At 39.8% G+C, this 24,901-nt stretch overlaps 2 protein-coding genes across 2 annotated transcripts; both read left to right on the top strand.

Annotated features, from left to right (window-relative positions):
* The first annotated feature begins 1,205 nt into the window (after nucleotides 1–1,205).
* LOC106934301 (interferon-induced transmembrane protein 5-like) lies at nucleotides 1,206–6,422 on the top strand. Its single transcript, XM_015014106.2, has 2 exons — nucleotides 1,206–1,847; nucleotides 4,647–6,422. The coding sequence occupies exons 1-2, from the start codon at nucleotides 1,458–1,460 to the stop codon at nucleotides 4,866–4,868; spliced, it is 612 nt and encodes a 203-aa protein (XP_014869592.2). The 5' UTR covers nucleotides 1,206–1,457; the 3' UTR covers nucleotides 4,869–6,422.
* Nucleotides 6,423–8,933: 2,511 nt separating this feature from the next.
* LOC106917330 (uncharacterized) lies at nucleotides 8,934–18,504 on the top strand. Its single transcript, XM_014986209.2, has 11 exons — nucleotides 8,934–9,483; nucleotides 11,207–11,355; nucleotides 11,475–11,663; nucleotides 11,825–11,886; nucleotides 11,991–12,044; nucleotides 12,242–12,340; nucleotides 12,591–12,726; nucleotides 13,717–13,835; nucleotides 16,651–16,746; nucleotides 16,983–17,093; nucleotides 17,311–18,504. The coding sequence occupies exons 1-11, from the start codon at nucleotides 9,476–9,478 to the stop codon at nucleotides 17,374–17,376; spliced, it is 1,089 nt and encodes a 362-aa protein (XP_014841695.1). The 5' UTR covers nucleotides 8,934–9,475; the 3' UTR covers nucleotides 17,377–18,504.
* The last annotated feature ends 6,397 nt before the right edge of the window (nucleotides 18,505–24,901 follow it).

Genomic DNA, 24,901 nt, shown 5'->3' with positions numbered 1-24,901 from the left:
TGGTTGTATTCAGGAGCCAATGCAAAGATTTGAAGGGAAACAAATTGATTCTCCTCAATGTTGTTCTATACTTTATTCTCTTTGTTTTAGTTTTCTAGTGTTCGGCTTTTCACAAAAATGTGTTTTGGTTTTGGGGAATCCATCCATATGTAAGGAGAAGCTGAACCTTTGTAACATTAGGAAAGCAGCACATTACTGACATGCCTGCGCCCCCTGCTGGTGATGTGGATTCATAACATCCCAAATTCTCCATCCTTAAAGTTGTTATTCGATGTTTCTCATATGAAATCAAACTAAAACTTTTTCCCCCTCAGATCAATTAGGATTACAACTATTATTTCTATTTGCTAATTGCCACAATAACTAGTTTTTTATTTTTATTTGACTGACTTGAAATTTAGAAGACTGGATAAAGTTCAATAAAATCCAGGTAACTGCCTTCAAATATGATCTTGGAAGAAAAGAGGGGAGACTAAAAGTCTGAGACCATCCCAACCACGAGGCATCTGTTTAGAGTTGCTTTTGACCCGTAATCACTGGAGCATTGGCCAACACTATTTAATGTGTATTGGCGATTTTGATAATTGGACTTCGGCGAAATGTAACGTCTGCTACTGGTTTCACAAATTGGTGACTGTATGATTTTTTTTTTATGCCTTTCCATTTTTATGTTTTTATGATTAAAAGCACTTTGAAGTGCCTTGTTGCTGAAATGTGCTATAGAAATAACCTAGATTGACTGATGTGCGACTGTGTTGCGACACGAGGGACTGGTGCACTTCACAAGACAACATGAGTCGAGTACTGAAGCTGCGGTTCAAGACGTCAGCCAGGTCGCTACAGTTTGGACAGTGACAATCAGGATACCTTCAAATTAGCTACAAAGTGACAGCTAATTTGTAGCTAAACAACATTTGTAGCTAAACATTTTACTTTTAGAGTAAAATGTTTACTCTAAAAGTAAACATTTTAGAGTCTTGATATTAAATCCCAATGAAAATATGTGGGTTTGTGTGAACAATGGAAATCAAAAAATGGCCTCAGTTACATCAGTTTCGTTTGGGGTAATGGTCCAAAATTTCAGCAATCTATTGTGAGGAGCTTGTTGAAGGATTCAATTCGTATGACTTTCTTCATACGAATTGAAGAAAGTCATAAAGAAATCAGGTTATTAAACAAACAGTAATAATTTTGGGAATCTGGGTATCTGGTTGGATCTGTTTTATTCCTTCTTTAAAGTTATTTTCAGCTTCAGCTTCATGCTTATGAACTATCTTGAGTCCGTTTTTTTTTTTTTTACACCACCCTGTTCCTACACAGCAGCTTGGAAAAAAGACCTTCAAGAAAACTGAAATTAGGGACCATCTAATGGAGGACTGTGCGCTGCTCTCGTATAAAGTTTTGTCCTCTTTCGTCTTTCTGTCTCTATTTCAGTCTCCTTTAGGCCCGGCCACATAATGACAGACCTGCTGTGTATTAAAGGACCCTGCCCATGCGTCTTCTCCCAGCCACCTCCCTTTTCACGGGCCTTTAAAAGCCTCCCAGACCGGGTGGTGGTGGGGGGGACCACTTCCAAACAGAGAGAGAGAGACTCGCCATCCACTAAGTCAACCGTTCGATCGCAACCAGAGGGCTTCAACATGGATAATCATTCCTACAACTTTCCATCCGACTGCACCCCACTCACAAACTGCAAGTCGGCCCGCAAGCCGGCGGGTTCCACCGTGGTGAACATGGGCAACGCGGGGAAGAACCCACCCCGGGACTACCTGCTCTGGTCACTCTGCAACACCTTTTATGTCAACTTCTGCTGCTTGGGCTTCATGGCACTCATCTACTCCATCAAGGTGAGCTCAGGTCCTGTTTTCTTGAATTCACTTGAAATTTGAACCGTTTTGAGGAGGCGTTCAAATGAGACGAAGCTTAAAATGGCACCCAGAGTAAAAAAAACAACAACCAATTCAACACCCAGAACTTGCACTGAGTGGCCCCTTCCTTTGACTTTTGAGCTGAATTATCTTTAACTAATGAGAAAAAACCCTGAAAATTTTCAGTGGTTGGAGCTGAGAGTGAAAGCAAAATCGAGAAGATAAGTCCTTGGAACAAGACAGTTTGGTAGTTGGTGACATTTGATGAGAACAATTCAACATTCCTTGTCCAATTTCTCAAAGTTGGCCGTATTAGACAGACAGTCGGATTCATCAGTAGGCGTTATATTCCAAATGCCACGCTGGGAAATACAGCCGGATAAAAATAATCCAGACCAGCAGACCAGGATGTGGCCATCCTCTGTTTGCCAACCTCAAGAACCATTTTGTTTGTGCAAATGTCGACTTGAGAGCTCTAACCACTGAAAATATCTATGAACATATTTAGATTCCCCGAGTTGTTGGATTTTGTATTCTTTTGAATCACAAACATTGCAACAAAACACATTTAGCTGCAAAGCATCTAGAATGTCCTTGTCCAGAAACTTGGAATGCTTTACAGCACAGGAATGGAGTCAGGCAGATGTTTTACCGACAAAAAGATACCTGAATTTAAAAAACAAGTTTCTGCTAAGCTTACCACAGAAGGGTGTGTAAACCAGTCACTTCACTCCTTTTTTCCCCCCCTGTTTGCATAGTTTTGAACTCCAGGCTTGTGATTGGCTCAGCACGGAAATTAAAGGCAGTGTCTCACAAAGTGGGGAGTTAAAAATGGCATAATTGGCATCTTCTTAATGGGCAAGTACTGTCAAGAAATTAGAGAGTACTGGTGGAAAGGTTCAGTAACACTGCACTCTGATGAGACCTAGAGGAGACACAAAGGTTACATGAGTCTTTGCTTATTTTTCTCCCCCATTTTGTCCAATTATAACTATGTACCATGTAATCAAGCAACTCAAAGTAGTGCATGATTGTCAACTGGAAGGACAAAGTCAAATTCAGACACTTTTCCTTACAAATAAAAATCCTAAAAATTCACTTTGGATGTTCATATCCAGCTCCCTTTACTCTGTCACCCCTAAATAAAATCTGCTCTGTGAAAGGGTCAGAGTTTGATAGCGGATGTTAGAGACACACAAAACTGATCAGGCATAGAGTTGTGAAGATGTTTTAAGCAGATAAAAGTGGTAAAATAGTATCCCAGTCTCTGGAGGAGCTGCGGAGATCCGCAGCTCAGGTGGAAGAATTTAAAAACAAGGCAGCTACTGGTTGGGCCGTCCATAAATCCAGCTATTATGGAGAAAAACAGTTGTAGAAACAAAAATAAGAGTATGAAGAACAGTAAAATTACCAAAACATGGCTGTTTCCTGAAACTGACAGGCAGTAATCAGAGAAGTAGCCCTGCTTAGTTTTCTTTACTTGAATTCTAGTTTCTTAGCCAGAAGGTCCGGTTTGTTTGGGGAGATGTGAACGCGCAATCGAACTCTGATGCTGACCAAAACAAGCTAACTCTGGCCCACCTAAAAACCCAGGTTTGGGTTCGGCTGAAGTAAAATTAAAATGATATGTGAACGCCAAGCGGGCAAGAGACCGCTCCAAAAGCAGGAAACTGGCTATAACAAGGGCATTCTGGGTAAATACAACAGAAACAAATGCTTCAGTATAGCGCTAGCAGGAGAAATGAATCAAGGTCTTTTGCCAAAGACAAAAAAGAAATCCTACAATCTCCAAAATCCGATCCTACCCTATTTTTGTTTACAATTTGCAAAGGAAAAATGCGTTCAGTGTCTTCTTCTGAGGTTTTTGTGTCACTTCATTCAGTAGTTCTTGGTGCAGCGCCACCAGAGTTGAGAAGGTAAACAGGTTTTTCCAAGTTTTTTTTTCTTTCTCTCTTTTTACACACTGCAACATGAAAGTGAATCGCTACGGCTGAAAATGTGAAAATATTGCAATTTTGGCCCCCAGTCGAACTGAGTCTGCCAGACTATCAGGTGTAAAAACACCCTTAAGGATCGTGGTGTCTCTTGGGGAGGTGCAGAGATCCAACGCTCAGGTGGCAGAAACTGCCAGGCCCTCCACAGATCTGGCCTTTTTAGAATGAATCATACGAAAGTTAAAAATAATGAAAGAAGTCACGTGGCATTTAGTAGACACGGCAAATATGTGGAAGAAGTTTCTCAGGTCAGTTAGAATCAAGATTAAACCTTTTGGGGCAAAAAGTGAACACAGCACACAACCCTGAACGCATCATCTTCACCTTGAGACGTGGTGGCGGACGCAGCTTGCTGATGCTTTTTCTTCAGCACAGACTGAGAAGGTGGGAAGATGGATGAAGATCAACACGTGACAATCCTGAAAGAAAACATTTAAGCGGCTACAAAAGAGTGGAGAGTGGGGCGGAGGTTCACCTTCCCACAGGACAGCCACATAAACATACAGAAAGGCCTGTAATGAAATAGTTTAGATCAGAGTAAATTCAGCCCAAAGTCTGTCTACAAGGTCCATGGAGGCTGTACGTCACCGTTTTCAGATCTTTAGTTGAAAAATACATTCTGTTCCACTTCACAGTAATGCGTTAGTTTGTGTTGGTCCGTCATATAAAACCTCAACATATCCCAAAGATGTTTGTGGTTGTGTTGTGGCAAAGTGTGAATAAATATATACATGTTGAGGAGTATTTGCGAGGCACTAAATCTGATATGCTTGTGTTTGTTCAGGCCCGGGACCAGAAGACTCTGGGGAACCTGCAGCTGGCTCAGGAGTGCTCAGACAAGGCCAAATGGTACAACATCCTGGCCGCCGGCTGGAACCTGCTGATCCCTCTGCTGGCCGTCGTCCTGATCGTCCTCCTGCTCGTTCACCTCGGCTCCTCTCAGGGTTCCTTTGATTTCCTGGGAGAGGACGGTTTCCAAAACTTCCTCAAGCTGTTCAGCTGGTAGATGGAGGAAAAAAAAACAAAATCTCCGATTGGATTCAGAAGACGATGGCAGACGTTAGAATTAGTCGACGTCTAAATGTTTGTTTTCGACTTGTCCTATGCAGATGTGTTAAAACTTCTGCTCGCCATCTGAATTAATTGTAACACTAACTTATTTTAGCAGTATTAGCGTCTCTCTGCCACAAATTTGATAAATATAAAAACATCAAGGCGGATTTAAGCAGTATTTTTGAAACTGTGCCATGAATGTGACTTACATCTGAGCTGTTGCTAGTACGAAAAGGAAAGAAAAGCAAAAACTTTAGAGCATGCTGATGTTTTATGTGGTGAGCCAAAGGCTGAAATGGCCTGAAAGATGAAATGAAGGAATGAAAGAAAAACATTACAGGGACAGTTTGCATTTTTTTGAAGTAAAGCAATTTAAAATTATTATAAGTACGTGCAGTAAAAGATGTGATATCACAGCGAGTTTGGTGAAGCTAGCTGTTAGCAGTTGTATGCTAAAAGCTAGTCACAAAACAGCATTTTAGCTAGTTTCAGCAGGTTAGCATCCCGTCCACACGAAACAGTTTTTTTGCTAAAAGAGAAAAGTTTTAAACAATTTTTCCTCTATGTCTACATGGAGACGGCGTTTTGGGCGCCTGAAATGTTTTTCTTTTTAAACAGGTTCCAGAGTAAAACATTCACTCTCGTGTATTTAGACAATGAAAACATATTTTTTGTGAAATCTCCGACATGTTAGCCTACAATCTAGCCTGACCTATAACCTCAAACATATCAAATGTGACAATGGAAGATTACATATTCCACAAAAGACTTCACTTGTGTTCGTATTGTTGTGGCAGCTTTACGCACACATCCCACAGTGCTTGTTTAGCGCCACCCACAGGTCGAGAGGAGTCAAAAATGAGGCTATTCTCTCTCTCTGGGTTTTCTTGCGGAGGGAAACATTTCTGAAAACGTTCCCGTGTGAACCCAAGTGTTTTCGATAACAACCTGTTTCAGAAGAAAATTGTTCCTGTGTGGTCGAGATCTAAAACAACTCTAATTGAAAATGTGCCTGGCTGTGGTACGTGGTGATGTGTCAGAGGATATTGTCTACATTTCATAAGTTTGTCAGTGTCTTCTCAGTTAGACAATGTCCATGTATCTACGCTAAAACTACGTCAGTTTATGCCACTGCACAAAACCTAAAGAAATCCTAAGGTTTTTTTAAAGGCTACGTCATGGCCAGTCACTAAATCCAGCTTCTCTGCTTTATTTTTGGTATTTATTGTATTTATGTGAAGTACAATTTGATCGGTTGTTGGAACCATCGTTGGTCAGGATAGATTGAGATTGAGAACTAAAATAACAAACAAACGTGGAGCCAAAGTTTTACAACGGACAATGAATTTGTTTTCGCCTTCTAGCATCTCTCACATTACTTTATACTTCTCTTTTCATCATTTTATAAGTTTTTTTTTTGTTTGGTGCTTTGAAGATTTTTCTGTTGTATCTCCTTATTGTTTTCAATCTATGAAATAAATAAATCAGACTGTATGTTAGCACAGTACATCACAGAAAGACCGAAAGGAGATTTATTTATCTTTCCATGTCAAGATCTCCATGCAGCCGAGTCGTTTTCTGTCCCCGCCCAGCCGACGGGAACAGGTGCCGAGAGGTGTTCCTTCGGCTGGCTCCTGCGGTTCCCGCCGCTGCGCCCACACCCAGCTTTAAAGCGATCATTTTGGGTTTCCGTGGCCCGACTCCGGGGTGGGTCTGCTCCCAGCTGTATGTTTGGCCCACTAGCATTTTTACATGTACACACAAAACATCCAGTTCTGGGAACCGTGTCGAACGTGCCCTTCGGATGAGAGGCGGAGCCGCCCAGGAAGACCGCTACAGAGGGCCGAATGCAGGAGGCCCGCAGCGGAACGGGACGCCGTCCAAGTCTGCTGGTTCTGCTCTGAGTTGAACGAACGACTGCTCAGACCGAACGCGAGACATTTCAGAAGAGACAGCCATGGCTCTAGTTGTCTCTTCCTGACTGGTCAGAGTCGCTGGACTCGCTTAAGCTAAAGTTTCAGCCCCGCAGTTTACTGCTACATCCATAAAACAAAGAAAAGCAAATAAAGTCCAAAATTGCAGGTTTCCAATTCAATGACGAAGGTTTGAGGTCAAGTTCATAGAAATCAAGAAATTCCACTTTGACTAATATATTTGTTCATTTGTCTCTTTTATCCTGCTTATGTGGTGCAACACATATAATATGTAACGTCCATTTCTTCCTGAAACACACCCACTCAGCTGATCTGCAGTCCAGTCGCCACCCCCACGCTAAATCTCCAAGATTCCCCAGGTTTTCCTTGTGCCACTCATGTGATTTCACGTTGCGCTCCTTCTGACGCCCTTCACATTTGTAGCTTCTCTTTTATTTATATCTGCCCAAATCACAGCCCAGGGCTTCTAGCTTTCTATTTTCCTCCTGTGGTCTGAGGCAAATGCTTACAGATGTCTGAGGGGAAATTACAGGATAGAATTGGGTCCTACAGTAAGAGGAGGAGGAGGAGCGTACTTCCTCCTGCTCTTTTCAGGAGCTTTTTTTTTTCTAGGGCGATGGCGCAATGTGGAAGCAGCAGAAAGCCTCGGACCGAGGCCCAAAGCTCTGGTGTCAAACCAGACCTCCTACAAAAAGACGTCTCTAAAACCAGCAAGACAGTTTTTGTATTTGTTGTCGATCAAAATCAAATAAGACAATGAAATCTTTTTTTATCAAATGCCTGCAAAATAAAATGCAGAGCAATTTATCAATTAGCAATAATTAGTAGTACAGATTGATGTCGTTATGAATCCATGTCTGTGTGAGCATCGGAGGTTTATTAGACTAAATAAGTAAAGAAATAGGATCATAAAGACTAATGGACACAGCAGGGAGATTAAGGAAGTTTAACATAGGAATTTGTTGTAAAAACTCTTGCTTTAACCAAACCAAAGTGCCATTAACTAAAAATGGCCGCAACTAAATAAGGCACAACTGCAAACCTACCGAGACACGGCAAGAAACCATGAAGCAGCAGAGAGGCGCATGGTAAATCTAGAAGAGCTACGGCTAAACTTAGAGAATCAGATGACAAGCATTAGTGCTCCACAAATCTGACCTCTATGGAAGCGTGGGCAAGAAGAACTCAGTTACAGCCACAACATGCCTTATGCAGGACGCAGGAAGCATCCTGCAAAACCAAAACTGAACTTTGCGACCTACAGGACAACTGGGTGTGACAGAAAGCTAACGCTGCATGTTACCGTGACAACACCGTCTTCATTGGGAAACATGGTTTGGTGCCATCCTGGCCCATTCCTCCTGACAGAACTGAGTCAGGTCTGGAGGCTGCCTTGCTCACACACACACATGCGCGCGCATGCCTTTTCTGCTCTGCACACAGATCTTCCCTGACTGAGATCAAGGTTTTGTGAAAGCCAAAATTAATTGCAACTAATTCAGCTTTTAAATTTGGGTCAATGTCGATCTGGAATTCACGTTTCTGGAAAACATCTTGAGACGGACTCCTGAATTTTCACATAACGGCATTTAGGAAATAGAAACAGGAGACATTTTGATGGGTTTGAAGTTAGACCAGGAGCAAAAAGATAAAATATATTTTAAAAATCTGTTTTGATAGAATTTTTGTTATAATCTGGATGAGACTCTCCCTGTTGAATACCAAACACAACTGTTATATTGTAATATAATACTGTAATATGATAGGAAACATTTTTGAAAAGATGGATGGATGTGCTTAAGACTAACAATGAAAGAAAAATCTTGCAATATTTACTGCTGATATAGCAATTGTAAATAATTGATGACTCAATAATTATATATTATTAATATTAATAATAATAAATAAGGCTATACATATATATTCTATGTATATTAATAATAATATTAAGAATATTTATTATATTATTATTAATAATACATATTGCCTTATTTATTATACCTTATAACAGTATAATAATAATAATAATAATAATAATAATAATAATAATAATAATAATAATAATAATAATAATATTTGCTATAATAATTATAATAACATTTATTAATAATATTATTGAGATAATTATGAAATAACCAGATTCTGAGGTGTAAGTACTTTATAGCATTGTAGAGGATCGTTCATGTTGTTTACTTCGCCTTTCTTCGGCCATAAAGTGTTTCTGCAGTTTCAGGATCATTTGAGTCTTTCTCCTCCCTCCAGACTCCCGGGAAGTTTCTATTCAAGACCTTGAACTCGAGTATTATTCTGGAGGCCCCCCATCAGAACATGCGATCTATGAGACACAGAGAGTCCCTCCCATGTTTAACAGTGGAGCGCGAAAAATTGCAAAAAAAAAAAAGAAAATGAAAAAGAAAGAAAGAAAGAAACCCGTGATGATGGCGCCCACTGAGACGGAGGCAAACTGACAGACTGATCGACGCGCTAACAGGGGGCGTTCCCAGCGCGGATCGTCTTTTAATCTACACAGCACTGCGGATCATTTTTGTTTTATTTTTCAAATCAGCCGATCAGAGACACAAGCCACGGGTGACAAAGCATCGCGCTGTGGGGATCAGAGAGCAGGATGGATAGGTAGGAGGCGGCGTGGTGCCCCAACATGCACGATCTTACCTCTACAACTCCCACGGACTCTAAAGTGTTGTAGTTGCATGAACAGCTCTTACATTTCTTTTCTGTTTGTTACTGAATTACTGCACGTTTTTTTTCTTTTTCTTTTTTGTACCCGTGAAACCTTCTGCAAAACAGCAGTCTGGCTGCAGAAAACGTGATCAATTTGTAACGCATTCCCGTCGTACGTCTGCTTTGCATCGTCGGGAATTGCACTTCGCGGCGTTTTTCACTTAAGTACTTATAAAGTCAAACTCGAAAAGCTAAAAATGAGGCGAACCTGAACGTTTCGTCAAGCTCCACTGCATTAACCCAATGCGTGCAGATGAGAGTGGGAGGGGCCTTTTTTTCTTGGCATGATTTGTGAAACCAACATCCCTCCACAGAGCCCGCTAGGACTGGTTGTAGATAGAGCAGAACCAGGTTCACTTCACTTGGCCCGAGTCAAGAAGAGAGCAGAGAGAGAGAGAGAGGTGGGGGGGCTGAGACTTGAGAAACAATGACAGTCAGCAGATTGGTGGGGCCACTAATCAGGAGTTTCTGGAGAAAAGCAAAAGCAGAAACTGCTTCTGCAGCTGGTCTGTTTATGCATGGAAAGTTATTTCTGTGAATCTTTACACTAACTTCTCCTGTTTCAGTTTAGTTTTTTTGCACATTGTAAACACAATTCAAACAGAAACGTCAGGAGAGTTGGGTAATATTTTTTTCCCATGGAAAAATGGAACAGAAATCGACCGGCAAACCAAAAACAATTAGTTTCTATTTTCAGTTTTCCACGAGCCACGCTAAGCAAACATATGGAAGAAGCTGCTCTGCTCATGAGACCAGAACCGAAAGCGACCCTGAACAAACCATCCTGATGACGAAACACGGTGGTGGGAGTATCATGCTGGGGGCTACTCACACAATCCATGAATGAAACATGATGGAGGTTTCAACATCTGTGTGAGTGTAGCAGAGGTGTGTCCTTCCAGCAGGACAACGACCCCAAACATATAACCACAGCTTCAGGTCAGGTATTAGAATATTGAGCTAAAAAGTGTCCTAGTCAAAGTCCAGATCTAAACCAAATGGAAATCCATGGCTACAGACTCTTTATCCAGTCTGACTGATATTGAGATGTTTTGCAAAGACTGTGTAAAACCCCCCCTAAATATTTCTAAAGCAAAGTCAATGAAAAAAAAAGCTCAAAAGATCTGCAGATGTAACTGTAACAATACAAAGACACGCCACACTTTGAGTTTAATTTGTAACTCATGTTAAAGACCATCCATCATTTTGTTTGCAGTTCAGAATTGTTCTCTTCTCTATAATTACTCATTACATGAAATCCATTGAAGTTGAAAGTGAAGCAGAGCCACGCGGTTCCTTTCTCACAGCACTCTAAGCAAGCGAAAAGACAGCCGACGTGTCTTGGTCTGTATTAGAAACGCGGCGCCGTGCAGCGGTGCGATGCGATGCAGCGCGATGCGACGCGATGCGACGCACTCAATGACCCTTTAATGTGATTTAAGCTTCGCTCTGGAGTGTATCGCCACTTTGTCACTTTGTATTTCTGTTCCTCTTTGTTTCTCATGTTCCATGCTCCACAAACTTAATTGTGATTCCAAAATTAAAACAACAAAAAAAAAAAAAGCCAACACAGAGAAGAGAAAGGATCGTTTTCCTGTTTTCTACCCCCATGCAGATGCGTAATTAGCCAGCAGGAGGTGCAAAGCTTCATTGAGAGGTGCCTAACAACTGTGGGTGCCAAACCCCATCATGCTAGCAGCCTAGCCGAGGTGCTGGTGACCGCAGATTGCAGGGGGCACTATAGCCATGGACTCAACAGGATGGGTCAGTCGATGTGGAAGCTTGTAAATATCCACCTTTCAGTGTCCATAACAGCAGCTTGTCGTTATGTTGCACCGTTTGACGTCTGCTGGGTAATAATCCAATGTGCGTGCTGCTAACAGATATGTACCTGAAGGACATACAGACAGGAGTGTGTGCAGTGGAGGGCGAGCCTGTGGTGGAGAAGGAGAGCGCAGCCACAGCGCTGGTGGATGGGAACAACCTGCTGGGCCCAGTCGTGGGAAACTTCTGCATGAATCTGGCTATCAGGAAGGCCAAAGAGGTTGGCATTGGCTGGGTGGTGGCGCATGGTGGGTCCCTCATGTTCTCTGGTTTTAATAGAGGCTGGGAAACAGAGTCAGGTTAGCCGTCTTGAATTGCAGACATATATTAATAGGTGATTAAGGAAGAAAGGCAGGCAAAGAAAACAACAATAAATGGATGATAAACTTATGTCACTCTTCTCTCAAAGGCTCTAACCATTTTGGAATTGCTGGTTATTATTCAATGCAAGCCCTGAAAGAAAACATGATCGTGAGTGAGACTTCCCTCTCTCCATCAAAACTTTTTAATTTTATAACCGACACAAGGGAAGTACGTCTTCAGTCGTCTTTACAGTCTTTATGTCGTTTCTGCAGGGTATGTCATTTACCAACACCTCCCCCTTGGTGGTCCCCACACGCGGTAAAGAGGTAAGAATGTCATTCAATCCGTAGAATAAACCCATATGTGATGCTTCTGGACGTCAGCAACTCCAACTGAGAGGCTTTTTCCTTCTTTAGTCCCTGCATTTCCTAAAGCCTTAACACAATATAGAATGCATGTCCTAGATTTGTACATTTTCTTACATATAATTCTTGGAAAAACAATGTGAAACTGCACCCTGTAGCGCACGCTGGGCACCAACCCGCTGAGCGTGGCGGCTCCAGCCAAACACGGGGACAGCTTTGTCCTGGACACGGCCACTTCAGCAGTAGCGCTCGGAAAGGTGAGAGCCGGACTTTCATTGACGTATTTTGGTTTGTTGAAAAAGAGAGCAGCACATTAGTACTGAAAAACCTCGTTTTGAAGAGAATCCCAGCTTAGTCAGTCAACCTTTTGATACAGTTAACGTTTATTCATACCTGTTAGTGGCCCGGTTAATGTCAAATTAGGCGTCGCATTTAAAATCAAATCAACAGCGTTAAATATACGTGAAGTCTTCATTCTCACCTGATTGATGTAATGCGCACTTACAGGTGGAGCTAAATGAGAGGCGAGGCGATCCAATCCCTGATGGATGGGGCTGTGACCCGGAGGGACACGTAACAACGGACCCAAAGAGCGTTCTGACCGGAGGAGGACTGGTCCCCATCGGTGGCAGTGAAGCCACAGGTTGGAGAATATGATAGAAATTAACATCATTATTTTACTTTAATCTTTCTCCAATTCCCCAATTCTATCAACAGTAAATTATTATTCAATGAATATAAACTGTTAATTTGGATGCATCGGATCTACAGACGCATTTGGGTAAATGTGTGCAGATTATTTTCTGGATGCTTCTGTTGCTGAAATTGGGCTTAGAAACTGAATTACATCACATGCACATGAACAACCATTGCATTTTTATCATCACAGTATTTGTAATCAAATCTAACACTGTAACATCACAAACTGAACAAAATCACCACTGGTCGTATTTCACACTCCAACCACCAGATGGCAGAAAAGTCCTTCCAACGTGACTCTTGATTCTTGCTCCTTGGCTGGATTAAGACCACAAAGTGTTTGATTCAAATTAACAATAAAACAATATTAGGTCACGAAGCACTCTAACCTAGAACCAAAGCAGGAGGTTCTAGGTATTCTAGACATTGTTTTCTACGCTCTCACTTACAGGGTTCAGCTTTGTTTCCCTGCCTTTCCTTTAGGTTCTTAAAAAGCTACTGGTTTAATAATATAAACTGCAAAATTTTATATAATTATTCCATTATTAAACTCCCACATAGTTTTTTGTTTAAATCAAACACACAATCCCTGATGTGTTGATGGCACTAAGGGTTAAATCTAGTCTCACAAATGTACATCTTGACATAAATTCAATAAATATCTTTACTTTTAGAAATTAGGATCAAACTGTAATTTTGATGTAAAAAAATGGACTATATTGTCCATCCTTTGTCAACTGTAACTTATGATTGGTTTATTTCTCAGTTTTGTTCAAAAAGCTACACAATAAAGAATCACCTCTCCAAATCTTAGTCCCAGGTTTGGTTTACCTTTTACTTTACAAATCCATGACATTGATCCTGAAAGGGAACGAACCTGTTAGGGAGCATAATGGTGGAGTTATGTTTATCGTGGCTCATTTGTTGAATGCAGGTGGCTACAAAGGTTACGGTCTTGGGATGATGGTGGAGGTCTTCTGTGGGATCCTGGCTGGAGCCCAGTACAGCAAATACGTCCGCACATGGAAAGTCACCGACCGCGTCGCCAACCTGGTACGTCCATATCTGTTTTCACTTTTGACTTAGAAATATAGAAACATACAAGTCAGTCACATTCCTCTGTTTGTTGATAACCGAGGCACCAACTAGTTTCCTTCAGTGCCGTTTGTAAAATCCTCTTTAAAGAGTATATAGCAGACCGAGTGCTGCAGAGGTCAGAGTGCTGAAGGTCATTTTTAGCAAAAACAGAAGTGATAAAACACAGTACAACACATGGAGAAGCTCTTATAACAGGGACTACGTTGTATCATTCAGTAGTTATAAATAGATTGTGGGGTACCTCTAGGATTTGTTCTGAGCCCACTTAAATTTAAAATGATTGATCTCTCCCTTCTCAAATGATTGAAAACTATGTCTGCTTCCAAATTTATGCTGATAAAGCAGCTTTTTATTTGTGTCGTCGCCTGACCTTAGTCCGCTATGATCCGTGAGTCAGTCTCTCTGTAACACCAGTGAGTGGATGAGTCAGAATTTCCTCTAGTTTACTGCAAATAGGTCAGAAGTTTGGTCTGAGGAATGCAGGGACAGAAAGAAGCACTCTGTTTTAAACTTTAACAATCACCAATATTAAAACATCGCCATGAAAATGAGTTCCCTGTTGAAATGAGACACAGAAAAACTATAAAGCTGTCTTTAGTGGCCTCTGTTAAAGAAAAAGAAAAAAAACGAGGCAGCTCCTCCGTGATGCTGCTGTCAGAGTCCTGGTATATTTTCAAAATGGTGGTGTTAGGCCAAAGTTAATTACTGATTAGATTTGGCTACTTGTTCAGTGTTTCCAGGACCAGATTAAACTAGAATTAAATTAAACTAGAATTTAATTTTTAAAGTTGTTTTTCAGTAATTGTTACAAGTCTATGCAATGTGCTTCAGATACTAGGATCTGTTTAAACACTTGTTAATTCCTGTTGTGATATGTATGGTGCTTTTTAAATAAACCTGTTTCCTTGCCTTGCAATGTTGTTAGTAGCTGATTAAAAACTACGTCTAATTTAAGCTCTACCAATAAGATCACTCAAGACACTCAAGCAGTAATTCCATTAGAAGCCATTTTTTCCTCTAAGAGGAACTTTACAGGTGCTGGTCATAAAATTAGAATATTGTGATAAAGTTCATTATTTTCCATAATGTCATGATAAAAATTAAATTGTCATATATTTTAGATTCATTGCACACCAACTGAAATATTTCAGGTCTTTTATTGTTTTAATTTGGATGATTTTGGCAAACAGCTCATGAAAACCCAAAATCCCTGTCTCAAAAAATTAGAATATTATGAAAAGGTTCTCTGAACGAGCAATAAAAATAATCATCTGAATCAACAAAGTAACTCTAAACACCTGAAAAAGATTCCTGAGGCCTTTAAAAACTCCCAGCCTGGTTCATTACTCAAAACCGCAATCATGGGTCAGACTGCTGACCTGACTGCTGTCCAGAAGGCCATCACTGACATCCTCAAGCAAGAGGGTGAGAAACAGAAAGAAATTTCTGAACGAATCGGCTGTTTGCAGAGTGTTATATCAAGGCACCTCAGTGGGAAGTCAGTAGGAAGGAAAAAGTGTGGCAGAAAACGCTGCACAACGAGAAGAGGTGACCGGACCCTGAGGAAGATTGTGGAGAGGGGCCGATTCCAGACCAAATTAAATTTTCATCTCCATAAAACTTTTCAGCAGATGGAAGCATGAAGTGCTCCAAAATCTTCTGATAGCTGCTGCATTGATCCTGCCCTTGATAAAACCCAGTGGACCAACACCAGCAGCTGACATGGCACCCAGACCATCACTGACTTTGGGTACTTGACACTGGACTTCGGGCATTTTGGCATTTCCTTCTCCCCAGTCTTCCTCCAGAGTCTGGCACTTTGATTTCCGAATGACATGCAAAGTTTGCTTTCATCCGAAAAAAGTACTTTGGACCACTGAACAACAGTGGTCCAAAGTGCTGCTTCTCTGTAGCCCAGGTCAGGCGCTTCTGCCGCTGTTTCTGGTTCAAAAGTGGCTTGACCTTTGACCTGGGGAATGCGGCACCTGTAGCCCATTTCCTGCACACGCCTGTGCACAGTGGCTCTGGATGTTTCTACTCCAGACTCAGTCCACTGCTTCCCCCAAGGTCTGGAATCGGCCCTTCTCCACAATCTTCCTCAGGGTCCGGTCACCTCTTCTCGTTGTGCAGCGTTTTCTGCCACACTTTTTCCTTCCTACTGACTTCCCACTGAGGTGCCTTGATATAACACTCTGCAAACAGCCGATTCGTTCAGAAATTTCTTTCTGTTTCTCACCCTCTTGCTTGAGGATGTCAGTGATGGCCTTCTGGACAGCAGTCAGGTCAGCAGTCTGACCCATGATTGCGGTTTTGAGTAACGAACCAGGCTGGGAGTTTTTAAAGGCCTCAGGAATCTTTTGCAGGTGTTTAGAGTTACTTTGTTGATTCAGATGATTATTTTTATTGCTCGTTCAGAGAACCTTTTCATAATATTCTAATTTTTTGAGACAGGGATTTTGGGTTTTCATGAGCTGTTTGCCAAAATCATCAAAATTAAAACAATAAAAGACCTGAAATATTTCAGTTGGTGTGCAATGAATCTAAAATATATGACAATTTAATTTGTATCATGACATTATGGAAAATAATGAACTTTATCACAATATTCTAATTTTATGACCAGCACCTGTATAAAGTTCAGAGACAAATGGTTTAAAAAAAAAAAAAAACAAGAAAAAACATCAGTGAATAAACAAAATGTATTGTTTTTTGCTTCAGTGAAAAAGGTAGTCTGTACTGCCTTCATAATTTGTCCCGTTTTGGATTTCAGGGTCAGTGTTTTGTAGCAATCAACCCAGAAAACTTTGCTCCCGGATTCAACGAGAGAATGTCGGATCTGCTCTCCATCCAGAGAGACCAGGACCCTGTGAGTACGCAACGCTTTGAAAGAAAACAGCAGTAGCACTTTAGGTATTTCAGCTTATGTTTTATTTAATAACCCAGGAACAGACGTCTGCCTCTTAAGAATTTGCTTTAAGTTGTAAAATGCGGGCAGAGGCAGCAGCATATGTAAATGTAATTTTTTTGTGTGGATTGAATAGGAGAAGAGATTTCCTTCTTTTCTCCCCAACTTTTATTTGCTTTTTTTGTTTTTTGCTGCAGGCTGAGCCGGGCTCGCCTGTTTTGGCTCCTGGAGATCCGGAGAGGTTGAACATGAAGAAGTGTGAGGAGATAGGGGGAATTCCCTACCACATCAACGTTGTCAAGTACATAGTAAGGACTGAAAAATGTCCAACATTAAGCATGTTTTTCTTTTATGCATTTCTATCTAATAAATGTAAGCTCATGTAAGCTAATTGTGCGTCGAGCATTAAACATTACGCTCCACGCAATCAGTTAAAAGGCTCTGCTAACCTACGGTGGCTCTAACTGAATGTGTTTTGATTCCTAGAGCAAGCTGCTGACTTTACCTTTGCATTTGTCTCTGCAGAACGATTACGTGAAGAAAATCGGCATCAGCCAGCTGCTGCCATGTGACAACGTCGTCTCAGTTTAGACGGTCAACCGTGGATGTTAAGCTTTGTAAATCTGTTGCCTCTACTCACTTTGACGCCAACGGAAGGAAACTTTATAGGAACAGGGTGACATTTTTAAAGCTACAAAGTCAAAAATTAACAGCAATAATTTGGGTTATTGAGACTGATAGAAGAAAAAATAGGGGTTCATTTTTCAGTCAAACTTTCATCTTGTTGGTCCATTTAGAAATGTCAGTTTCAAACTAGAAAAATAATTAGCAAGCTAAATACTTAGCCTCAAATAAAATATATAGCTAGCAACCTAAATATTTAGCTTGCCAACTAAAGCTAAAGCTGTGACATTTATAAATATGAATAACCTGAGGTTTGAAAGTCAAACCTCCCATTTTTTTCAGGCTAAATGACAGATTATTGCTGGTAATGTTTAACTATGTAATCTCCATATGTAGGGAGATTGGATTAATACAAAATGTATATTTTGACATAAATACTTAAGTTATTATCGTACTAACCTTGCTATATTAACCCTTTGTAATGTGATTAGTCAGTTCGACTTCCACGGTGTAGCTGTGGGTAACACCGTCTACTGACTCAGATGTGCAGAGCTTTCTGTGTGGACTTTGCATTTCCTCCTCCTCCATTTATAGGTTTTGTCCTACTGCCCAAACACATGCATGTTGTGCTGATTGGATTTAACAGTTTGAAGGTGCACTGCTGTTGTTCACACTAGAAGAATCGGAAAATTAATTCACGGATAAATAGAATTGGGCAAATTTTAAAAAGTTGTAACGTAAACCCATAAGATATGTGGAGAAAATTACATTTTTCGAGGAGAGGAGGAGAAACAGATTTAAATGTAAACATCTAACGATCACACAGTTAATCTCAGACTAGAGCTCTGTAGCTTTGGTGATGAAAGTGAGTCAAGATGACTCTTGTATTATTAACTGAGCCGGTCATTTCCTGTTATGGAAACATTTTAGTCTTATTGAAAATATACAGGAACTTCTTTAATAGGGTGCATAAAATTATATAGCACAGATAAATTTGTTAATTCAATGGCAGGATATTCTGCTTTTTTAAAGTTTATTTCACTTACAGACTGTAAACATCTTGTACAATTTTTTAAATAAAAACGTTTCTAAGTATTTGGGTTTTCATTCATCATTCCCCAAAACTTCCCCCTGGTGACTAAGAAACATTATCATTAAGAAACTACAAAAATTGAGATGTTTAATCTAATATTCATTAAATATTTCGTTACAGTTTTAATGTACCTGCATGTAAAATATAATGTCTGACAAGTTGAACTTTTCTACTTTTTCACGTTAAAAGCCGACATAAACCCATGCATGACTTAAGTAAAAGTAAAAAGGATCATGGTTTTCAAAATTTAACCTTGAAAAATTAAACATGCATTTTGTTGTTTATGAAAAAATACATACTGAGGGATAAAAGAGTGAAGAAGGGCTGAATACAAAGCACTCGAATCCAGATTGTTTCGAAAGCAGTGGATTATTTTTATTTCACATAATAATCAGGCATTATTTTTCATTGTTCAGTCACATATAGTTACAATAGAAAAAAAAGTTTTAGATCACTTTTCATTAGAAAAATAAAATTATTCAATATAAGATTTCACAAAATAATTATTCAAAAGTTAATTTCACTTTTAAAAAAACATTTTTTATCTGTTTTGTCATGAAAAAATTTGTTTTATCTTTCAAATTTGCTTGAAAAGTTCCTAACTTTCTCTTTTAGCTTGTTTATGTTTACTTAAATAATCATAATTTTGGATCATAACTTTATTTAAAAAATTACTTATAGGTGAGAAATATTTGGGCAACGTGTGCATGCTGAAAACAAAAAGTTTAATCATTTCATCTGAATTTATGCGGTAGGCGTAGATTCTGGAATAAATCATCCTTTCAAGTTCAGATTCAAATGTTTTTGTTTATCTTTACTCCATCTATCATAATCATAAATTGTTTGCAACTTTGTTTTTTTATTCCAGTATAGATTATCGTCAGTTTACAGATAAAAAGCTAGTTGACACCTTCACAAACTGGCCTCCATAACCATGAAGGAGAAGGCGGACTCCACCTTCACAGATGTCTAGATTAGGACCTTAATCTGCCATGCCAAAAGTTCTGGCACTGTATTCTGGACCCTGGATGTCCAGCTCACACTCCACTGGTTGCAAACAAAAGAGGAGAAATCAACAAATCAATGGGCTTTAAATCCCACCAGGGAGGGAAAGGAGGTGGGGGCGGAGTGCTGTGGGAGTGGGACTAGTGAGTTTTGGGCTAGTGAGTGGGGTGGGGGAGCGGATGGGCAGATTAAGAAGCCAGTTCAAACAGTTGTTGTATAAGGCAGATTTAAGAGGTGTGTGTGTGTGTGTGTGTGTGTGTGTGTGTGTGTGTGTGTGTGTGTGTGTGTGTGTGTGCGTGTGTGTGTGTGCGCGTGCGTGTGTGTCTAGAGGGGTGGATGTTTGGATGGATGGATGGATGCTGGGGGTCTAATCTGCCCTGGCCTTGGCCTGGTGCCCTTGTACGGATTAAACGGGGCCCCTAAGAGCCCAGGGAGCACCGCCGCTGGCTGGGATTAAGCAGATTCTAACAGGTGTTTTCTTTTGTGACACTAAGGGGGGACCAGTCCATCACTCGCTCAAAAGAGCAAATCATGAAGTCGGTGGTGTGTCGATGCCAACAAGGCAGACATGTTTGTGTATGAATTGGATAATGTTTAGTTTGTGCTTTATTAACCTTATAAGACCTAAGTTTCAAATGTCCGCTTGGGTATTTTTGCTTATTTTAATTGTACGTAGTTCTTAAAAATCCCCTGTGAGGAAATATATATTGCCCATTTAACCATAACAACTGGAACTTTCAATATTTAGCAAGTTATTTTCACAATTTACCATCTATTAAAACACTGTTTCATCAGATTAGTTTCACTCCCTGCGGGGTGAAATTACCGTAATAACCCGATATTGGCTGGAAAGCGCAACGTCTCTCCTTTAGAAAACCGTTTGAATTTGTAAGATAGCTCAACGTGTGGCAGAATTACGGTACCGTTGCCTGGATCGTCGCCGATCCGTTCAGTCTGGAAGGGTTAAAAGAGAACCAGTGAGTACCTTAAGTAACAGGATCAGAAGTTCATAAGATGTAGGCAAGTAAGAAAACAATAACAACAAATGATTTGCATCCATTATGCTTCAGTGATGTGTAGAGTATTTTAGGAGGACGTATTAATTTCTAGAGAACTTTTCAAAATATAGGATGCTTTTTTCATCCAATACAAAGACAACACTTAGATTTTTACACAATGTTGTACGTTAATGTCTTACATAGCATTACTTGGAATGATTTTGTTTGGAACGTGTCTGTTTGTGATTTGATAAGAGAAAAATAAGAGCCGTGGAGTCACAGACTTCTGCTCAACATTGGTGTAAAGTGGTGAGCTTTGTAAGATCACCAGACGTTAGGAACGTGTGGATCTGCATGTCATCGGCATAGCATTGATGAGACGGTTACATTTTTTGCATGAGGTGATCCAAGGGATTTATACAAAAAAAGAAAAGAAAAGGTCCAAGCACTGGATCTTGCAACACACCTTCCAGCTGTGCCAGGAGAAATTGTTTGAACCAGTTCAAAAGAAGAAGAATCTCGGGACATTTTTCTAATGGTTCAAGCATTAAAGTTTCACCACAATCTACATGCCGTTGGTATATTGAGGAAAGTTTGTCTTTTCGTATAGCTTTATAGTGTTAATGGTGAATTTCTGTTTGCAAAGTGGAGGAAAGCAAAGACGCTGTTGCAGAAGAACAGCACTTTTCCATTATATACGACAAGCGTGGATCAAAAATTCTCATTTTAGGTCTTGAGAAGTAGAAATGTAGTTTTAAAGCACAGAATCCTACCTGTGAAACAACACCTCAGAGAGATGTGAAAAGGCTCCTCGTAATCTCCTTTGGGGAGTGGATATGCGTACATGTGCATGTAACGACAGACAGGAGGGAGGAGAGTGGGGAGAGCTCCAAAAGCCTCTGCTGCTCTCATGCTGAGTCTTTAATGAAGTGAAACGGCTGCCCGGTCAGTTCCTCCCAGCTGTTGTCCCCACAAAGCCAAGATATTTGCCCTTGGCTCTTTGTCCCCGCTCGGGCTGCCGTACCTCCAAATGACCCGCAGGAACACATCGAAATAAAAGCAACGCATCTGCTGCGCTGTTGACTCCAACTGCTCAGGAATGCAACCATGTCTCCATCTGTTGACCCCCGGATCAGGACCGAAGCCGGTACCGGTAGGTGTCGACAGTGGAAGAAAAATCACGGACTGGCTGCTGTTTAAAGTCAAAAACGAGAACACGGTACAGTCAAAAAGTATCATGTTTGTCTCATCGCATGTTCCAAAGTAATAACTTTAAGTCAAATTTTTATCTCTCTTGAATTTATTTGAACAATAAGTTTCCTTCTCGCAGAAAATAGAATGAAGATGTTATAAAATGGCTATCTTAGATAAATCTGGTTATCTCAGAAAAAAAATAAGAATGAATTTTTAGGTCCCCCCACCCACCGTTATTAGAACAATGGTTTCAATTCACAGAAGCTTTTGCAAACTGTCAAGCAAAATGCTAATGTTTTTACAGCAACAATATATTTGTATACACCAAATTTATTTGTTAAAACTACAAATGGTGGTAAAAACAGAAAAAAATATTGAAGTAGCACAAAACAATTCTGCCAATATGACATTCTAACTTTGGTAGAACACATTTTTTCAGTTGTTTTTGAAAATATAAGTAACTTTACGGCCCAATGCTGCACTTTCTACATGATGGGGTTTGGTTAGTTGTGGTTCATTTTAATTTTGCTATACAATTTTTGTAGACTTAACAGATTGTTAATGTAAATTACACTGTACATTAATTTACATGTTTACAGTTGCCAGAGTTTTCCTGTGAAAATGTTTCACAGTGTATAGAAGAGGCACTCTCAAACCAAACTTCAGCATATATTCCTAGTTTATGAAACTTAGTTTGTGCCTTTCTGAAGCAAAAGTGAGATATTTTGAACATATAGTAGCTACTTCTTTTTGTCCCTACATTGCATCATCTTACAACGTATGTTTGACAGTCAGTATCTGCCTGAAGCTTCCCCTCATGCAGTCAAGCTAAAATAACAACCAAATGAAATTCAATCAACACAAAACACCTCTTCCTTCTTGGGGTCACCTTGTGTGACAGATTTGATTTGTCCTGTGTGGTCTGCACACGCCCTGGAACAGCGGAGGAGCGCCTCAGCCCACCACCTACACCCACGTGTCAACAGAGAGCTGAGCTGCTGGCCTCCGTCTCAGTGTGAGGTCTTAACGACACGTTGAAGGTTGTCCTGCGTTTCCGTCCTGGAATGATTTACCATCCCTCTGAATGCCGAATGTTCATTAAATGAGCCGTTTTCACTGTTATGTATTTCTGAACGGAGTACAGTGGAGTAGATGAAGATGGATTAAGATATTTATTCACCTCAAAATGCTGCAGCACTTCTACTGATGATTTTTTCAGTTCTGAACATTTTACAAATTAAAAGTTTAACATGTTTACATGTATAAACATGTTTTTTGCACCCTTCAAATGACCATCGTCTACAGTTTCTGTATTTGCATTCACATTCCCTAAATGAATATACAACATAAAACAGTCCAGTGGTAAAGTTTTAAGTTTACAACACAAATCAATAACCAAATTTAAAAGAGTAAGATTTGGATAAAATATTGAAGATATTTTAAAGGTTGTAGGGGAAAACATAAAAAAAAGAGCATGGTTTTGCATCTGTTTTGATCAAATGGATCTCCACCAAAATGTCTGATAAATTCATATAAATAAATTTACTTAATATGCCAATTAAAGGTGACTTAACAGTTTAGAGTGTTCTGAAATAATTTTATATATATATATATATATATATATATATATATATATATATATATTTGTTTTTATAATAATTTCATATGTCAGTGATTTATAATACATAAAATAAATGTTGAAGTCACTACTTAATATCACAGATGTTTTAAAACCTTTTAAAATTACACAAAATTATTTCAGCATTTAAAAACAAAAAAAAATTATTTTCTTTACTACTCGTCCCATAATGAGGTTTGTCCTTTTAAAATTATTTTTAAATTACTTACACACTTTAATACCTAATAAATGTCTGTTACATTCACATATATTTTATCTATATTTAAATTATTGTATCACTTTATAGTCTCAGTGAACGCGTCTGGACTCTCATCGTTTTACAGGCATCTGATCGCCTGCGTTTCATGACGTCACATTGTTTGCCTACCTGTCTGGACTCCAGTGCCTCCCAGCCTCCTGGGTTAAATGGCTCCACCGGTGCTGCGTGTGAGCAGCCATCCATCCACGGTGGAGATTTTCTCACCTTTCTCAGGAAGCGCAGTCTGAAGCGTCACAGAGCAGCGCCGCACCAGGACCGGGCCACACACTGGGATCTGTGTGTGGGGTCGACAGGATCCCGCTGTGTGGCGTAATGCTGGGGCGTCCAAACGTTTTCCAACCTGTCAAGTTAAAAATAATCGTGGGACACAAATGTTTTGTTTCTTTTGCTATGAACAATGCAAAAACAGTTCTGAATGCAAAACTTAACACTTAATGGAACCTGCTGACCTGATTTCATATTGGATGTATTCCAGGCTAGGAGAACATGATACAAAGTTATTTTTTAACCTTCTTATTCAGCCAAACAGTAAAAGTTTGTGGAGCTATGTCAGGGTGTCCAAACTTTCTGCAGAAAGGGCCAAAATCACCAAGGTGAAAGTATTCAGGGGCCAACATTGTCCTTTCTTACCCCCTTAAGAATCCAAAAATATCATAGGGAATTATTTCTCTTTTACCTGCACAACAATAAATAAAACCTGTAACATTTCAGTGTTTACAGTCACTTAACAGTGTGGACTCATTATTTTACATTTTGTAAGTCTATAAAATGAATGGTATGCCCAAATCGTTGGATGTTTTTATGAGATAAAAATAAGCAAAAATAAATCTCTGTGTTGTATTTAACATTTTCAGTAAGAAAATATAAACTTTTCCATTACAAAAAAAAAATACGAAAAATGCTGAAAGACCATATTTGTGCCATTCCTGAACTGCAATCAGGGGCCACAGAAAATTCATCCAAGGGCCACAAATGGCCCCCAGGCCGCGCTTTGGACCAAATTAAGATGAAAGCAAAACATGGTCAATAAACAATTAGTGGTTTGTGTTGTTGTAGTTTTCTATTTTAAGACCATTTTAATTTATCCGCATCATTTTTTTTTCTTGATCTGTTTTAAGCATATAAATAAACTAACAGTCTGGTAAAAATAAGTTAGTAAATCTTTAACGGTGGACAAGGGCCACATTCTAAGAGCCACAAATGGCCCCAAGGATGGCTTCTTGGACACCAAAAGCAGCCATAAAATAATTATGGAAGACTTGGACTTCTTCCATTGCTCTGCAGGTTGTTCTCCATCATCGATG

The sequence above is a fragment of the Poecilia mexicana genome, unplaced genomic scaffold, assembly GCF_051168715.1.
Source record: "Poecilia mexicana isolate PSO_F unplaced genomic scaffold, ASM5116871v1 scaffold_6, whole genome shotgun sequence".
In the NCBI taxonomy this organism is placed as follows: domain Eukaryota; kingdom Metazoa; phylum Chordata; class Actinopteri; order Cyprinodontiformes; family Poeciliidae; genus Poecilia; species Poecilia mexicana.
Note: the sequence above shows the minus strand (reverse complement) of the source record. Positions and strands in the feature narration are given on the sequence as shown.

What these genes read in the sequence shown, in the direction of transcription:
- LOC106934301 (XM_015014106.2), top strand. Translation starts at nt 1,458, where the DNA reads ATGACAGACCTGCTGTGTATTAAAGGACCCTGCCCATGCGTCTTCTCC. An exon ending in CACTCATCTACTCCATCAAG is followed by an intron (nt 1,848 to 4,646) that starts GTGAGCTCAGGT and finishes GTGTTTGTTCAG; the next exon opens with GCCCGGGACCAGAAGACTCT.
- LOC106917330 (XM_014986209.2), top strand. An exon ending in TGGCTGGGTGGTGGCGCATG is followed by an intron (nt 11,664 to 11,824) that starts GTGGGTCCCTCA and finishes CTTCTCTCAAAG; the next exon opens with GCTCTAACCATTTTGGAATT. An exon ending in CGGTGGCAGTGAAGCCACAG is followed by an intron (nt 12,727 to 13,716) that starts GTTGGAGAATAT and finishes TGTTGAATGCAG; the next exon opens with GTGGCTACAAAGGTTACGGT.